The sequence below is a fragment of the Mandrillus leucophaeus genome, unplaced genomic scaffold, assembly GCF_000951045.1.
Source record: "Mandrillus leucophaeus isolate KB7577 unplaced genomic scaffold, Mleu.le_1.0 Scaffold54, whole genome shotgun sequence".
NCBI classification, from domain to species: domain Eukaryota; kingdom Metazoa; phylum Chordata; class Mammalia; order Primates; family Cercopithecidae; genus Mandrillus; species Mandrillus leucophaeus.
Genome location: NW_012105808.1, coordinates 143530 through 147732, shown reverse-complemented (window position 1 = coordinate 147732; position 4203 = coordinate 143530). Strand labels below are relative to the sequence as shown.

At 62.0% G+C, this 4203-nt stretch overlaps 1 protein-coding gene across 1 annotated transcript in view; it reads left to right on the top strand.

The window, feature by feature from the left end:
• Positions 1 to 3003, top strand: part of POLR2E (polymerase (RNA) II (DNA directed) polypeptide E, 25kDa) — a 19076-nt gene extending 16073 nt beyond the window's left edge. Inside the window, exons 4-8 of the mRNA XM_011997461.1 lie at positions 620 to 740; positions 1157 to 1215; positions 1306 to 1384; positions 1715 to 1794; positions 2474 to 3003. Coding sequence (XP_011852851.1) covers positions 620 to 740; positions 1157 to 1215; positions 1306 to 1384; positions 1715 to 1780 — 325 coding nt within the window. The 3' untranslated portion in view covers positions 1781 to 1794; positions 2474 to 3003. The remainder of the gene's footprint in view (positions 1 to 619; positions 741 to 1156; positions 1216 to 1305; positions 1385 to 1714; positions 1795 to 2473) is intronic.
• The last annotated feature ends 1200 nt before the right edge of the window (positions 3004 to 4203 follow it).

The following is a 4203-nucleotide window of genomic DNA, read 5'->3' as shown; positions in this document are numbered from 1 at the left end:
GTCAGGGTGCCCTGGAGGATGTGGCCCGGATGTCTGACAAGCCCTGACCACCTCCCTCCCACCCCGTCCATGGCCCCACTGCTGAACCCCAGCCCCACCCCAGGCAGCTGCCGTCCTCCCCTGGCGCTCGGGAGGGGCGTGAGGGCGGAGGGCACTATGCCTCTCTCGCCAGTGCCTGTGTGCTGCAGCCCTCGGCCTGGTGCGGCTTGCGGGAGCCGGAGGTTCTTTGTCCTGAGCCAATGTCCAGGGGGACATGCAGAGGAGGCCCGGCACGGGGCGTGTTCCCCGTCTGTGTATTGGACACTCCTGAGCCAGGCTGCCGTACTGTGATGGGCAGTCAGCAGAGCAGTTTAGGCCCTGGCCCACCGGCTGCGGGGTTCACGCAGTCACACAAAGCGGCACCCCGTATGGGGAAGAGGTCACCCTGCAGCTCTGAGGGCCGCCCCTAGAGGCGTGTGACGGATGGAAACATGTCCGAGTTTCCACGGCCTCAGCACTGCTCATGACAGAGGCCCTTGCTGAGCGGAGAGGCTGGTGGGGGGGCTGGCAGTGGGGTTTTCTGATTTATGACGTGGGGTGTGTTGGGGCACGCGAGTAAGCTCTATGTAGCTTGAGGCAGGAAATGGAGTTGGGGTTGTCTGGGCGCCTCTCTCTTCCAGTCCCTGGTCGACATGGCCCCCAAGTACATCCTGGAGCAGTTTCTGCAGCAGGAGCTGCTCATCAACATCACGGAGCACGAGGTGGGCGCCCGCCGTGGAGCCTGCGTGGGGCCGGCAGAGATGCAGGGTTTGCGGGTGGCCGGGAAGATGTGGGATCTGGGGCCCAGGGTGGGTGCTCCCGTTAGTGCGTGGAGAACAGGGGTTCTCAAAGGGTGGCCCGGGACCTGCAGCAGCCAAACCCGGGAGCTTCCTAGAAATGCAGATCCCCAGGCCCACCCCAGCCTGTAGAACCGGGACTGTTGGGGGTGTGGAGGGACCCTAGTGCTACCGACATGGCAGGAGGGGTCCCAGCGGGAGGCGGCTGTGCCCTGCCCGTCTGCCTCAGAAGCCTGTGCAGCGGGGGTCGGGGGAGGGAGGCACAGGGGCTGTGGTGGCGCCTGGGAGCCGTGGGGTCTGGCCAGCCCTCGGTGATGCCTGGTGGCTTCCTCTCTCGGCAGCTGGTCCCTGAGCACGTCGTCATGACCAAGGAGGAGGTGACAGAGCTGCTGGCCCGATAGTATCCTTTCCAGCCCCTGTCCCTTGAGACTTCTGCGTCCCCCTCCCACTCCACGGCTCCGTCTGGCATTTTCCTGACCCTGCTTCCCAGTAAGCTCCGAGAGAACCAGCTGCCCAGGATCCAGGCGGGGGACCCTGTGGCGCGCTACTTTGGGATAAAGCGTGGGCAGGTGAGCCTTGCAGGAAGAAGGGGCCCTGGGGCTGCTTTGAGCTGACCACTCAGAGAAGGGGCTTCTCTTCCTCCGTGACAGCCCCTGCCCCTCAACACAGGGCCTAGAGGGGACCTCGAGACCACACCCCCAGTCTCCCCCTCTTAAAGCCAGGGTCACTAGGCCCAGAGAAGAGCGTGACCCAGGTTCCCGGGGAGCGGGTCCTGCAGCCCAGGGTCAGCATTTTGGGCCCCTGCCGGCCATCCCCAGCCCGTGGGCTGCCCGCCTGCTGTCTGGTGACTGCAGTGAGGCCCCTCAGGTGTTCCCAGCCCCTGCTCTCTGCCTCTGCAGGTGGTGAAGATCATCCGGCCCAGCGAGACGGCGGGCAGGTACATCACCTACCGGCTGGTGCAGTAGCCACCGCCTGACAGGTGAGATGGCCAGAGGGACAGGCACTGAGGTGGGGTCAAGAGGCGGGGGTGTCGTCCCCTCCAAGCTGTTCTCACTTCGTCCAGCAGCAAACCCGTCCTAGCACCAGCCCAGCTGGGCCACCAGGCGCTCCCAGGACATCTCCAGCCCCCACCTGACTACGCGGGGTGTGCGTCTCCCCCACCACTGACCCACCTTAGACCCGAGAGACGGGCGGGTGTGTGGCGGGCCTTTCCAGAAGAGGGTTTAGAAACCTGCCCGGAGACCCCAGCGCTCGGAGAGGAGGGGCGGTTTCAGGCCAACCCTTCCTGGAGTGGGCACCTGGGGAGGGACTGGCCTGAGTCAGGAGCGGGACAGCCTTTGCTCATGTGAGAACCTCGCAGCTCCCCTGGACTCTGGTCCTGGCGAGGTGCTGTCCTGTCAGGCAGCCCCACTTCACACTCAGCCCAGGGGTGGGGCTCGGCCTGGTCTGATGCTGACACAGTTCCTTTGAGGTCACAGCCACTGCCCACACCTGTGTGACCGCTGCGCACAAGTGAGCCGCCCAGCCTCTGCACTGTGGCCTGGGCCTCCTCCCGCCGGGCCTCCTGCACCTCCTTATCGCTCAGTAGTGGACGTTGGGCTGTCCTGGGCCGACTAGATCTGCCCCACTCGTGTGACCACCCTTCACTTCTTTCCCAGCCCCTAGAGGCAGACACACAGACAGTGACCCCCATCCCTGCAGGACGGACGCCCCTGCCCTGCCAGAGTCCAGCCCCCCAGCTCTCCCGGCTGCTGCTGCTCTGGACTCCCCAAGGCAGGTGGCCTTCACCCAAGTTCTCCCGTCCTGGGGTGAGGCCCAGCCGGCCCCATTCACGTGTGGATTTGTGCAAGATGCAGCCTCAGAAGAGATAAAGCCCCTGAGGGAGGTCACCTGGGGGCAGTTGGTGCCGGGCCCCCTCTGTTGGGGGTTTGGGGTCCCGGTCTCCCACCAGCCACTGCTTCCTCCCGGGCTCTCAGCCTTCTACCCCTTGTCTTCCCTTCCTCGGGGGCCCTGATGCGTGGTGGCCCCCGCCCAGCCTCGGCTCCTTACTCCATTCACAGCTGTGCACACCCTCGAGCCACCAGGGTGTGAGATTCCAGCTCTGGAGTTTTCGGTTGTTGTAGGAGGTTGGGTGTTTTCAAACGTTAAAGATGTTTTCAGCAAATAAATTCGCTTGATATGAAAACCAGGCCTACTGAAAAGGTATTTAAGCAGGTGGCCTTGTGTCTCCCCAAGCACACGGAGGTCGGCTTGGCATGCAGGCCCTCCTGCTGGCATTCTCTGGCCCTGGCTTTGGAGGTCAGCGCCTCCCCAGGCCCTCACCCCGCCCTCCCACTTGTGCTCCTGGGTCAGGCGTGAGCGTGTCTCCCTCCCTTCCCTTCCCGTGAGGGTGTGGAGTAGTTCTCTGGTGTGTGCAGCTGTGGTTTACGGCCAGTTCCTCGTATAGACGTTTGGGATCTGGCTCTACTTCCCCCTTTGTCTGATTTCAGAAGGCCTCGCCTGCCCAAGTTTCACCCAGCCGCCTGTGTTTATTTCACAAGAGCTTTATGAGGATGTAATTCACCCTTGTGTGATCGGTGGTCTGCAAGGCTCCCGACGCCCAGGCCGGGGATGGCGCAGTGCAGTCCCGCAGGGATCTTTAGGTTAAGTGTGATGGTGTGTGAGTGACAGGGACGGTGCTTCCCCTTCTCTCCAAATGTGTTTTCAAAATCGTTTCGGCCAAAGCAAGACAGACACAAAAGGACAAACACTGATTTCACTCCTAGGAGGTCGCTAGAGTCGTCAGAGCCCGGAAGCAGGATGGGGGTGCCCGGGGGTGGGGACGGGGATGGGGACAGCGTGTGTCATGTGCACAGTCGTAGTTTGGGAAGATGAGAACATGCTGGAGGCCGGGTGCGGTAGCTCACGCCTGTAATCCCAGCACTTTGGAGGCCGAGGTGGGCAGATCACTGGAGGTCAGGTGTTCGAGACCAGCCTGGCCAACATGGCAAAACCCTGTCTCTACTAAAAATACAAAAATTACCTGGGCGTGGTGGCTCATGCCTGTAATCCCAACTACTTGGGAGCTGAGGCAGGAGAATCTCTTGAACCCAGGAGGTGGAGGTTGCGGTGAGGCTCAAATAGGAGGATCGCTTGAGCTCGGGAGTTAAAAGACCAACCTGGGCAACACAGAGAAACCCCTCCCCTCTACAAAAAACTTAAAAGATTACCTGGGCACAGTGGCTCACACCTGTAATCCCAACACTTTGGGAGGCTGAGGCGGGAGGATCATTTGAGGCCAGGAAGTCAAGGCTGCAGTGAGCTACGATTGTGCTACCATACTCCAGCTTGGGCCGCAGGGTTACACCCTGTCTCAAACAAAACGCAGTTCCACAGGCATATGGGCCAC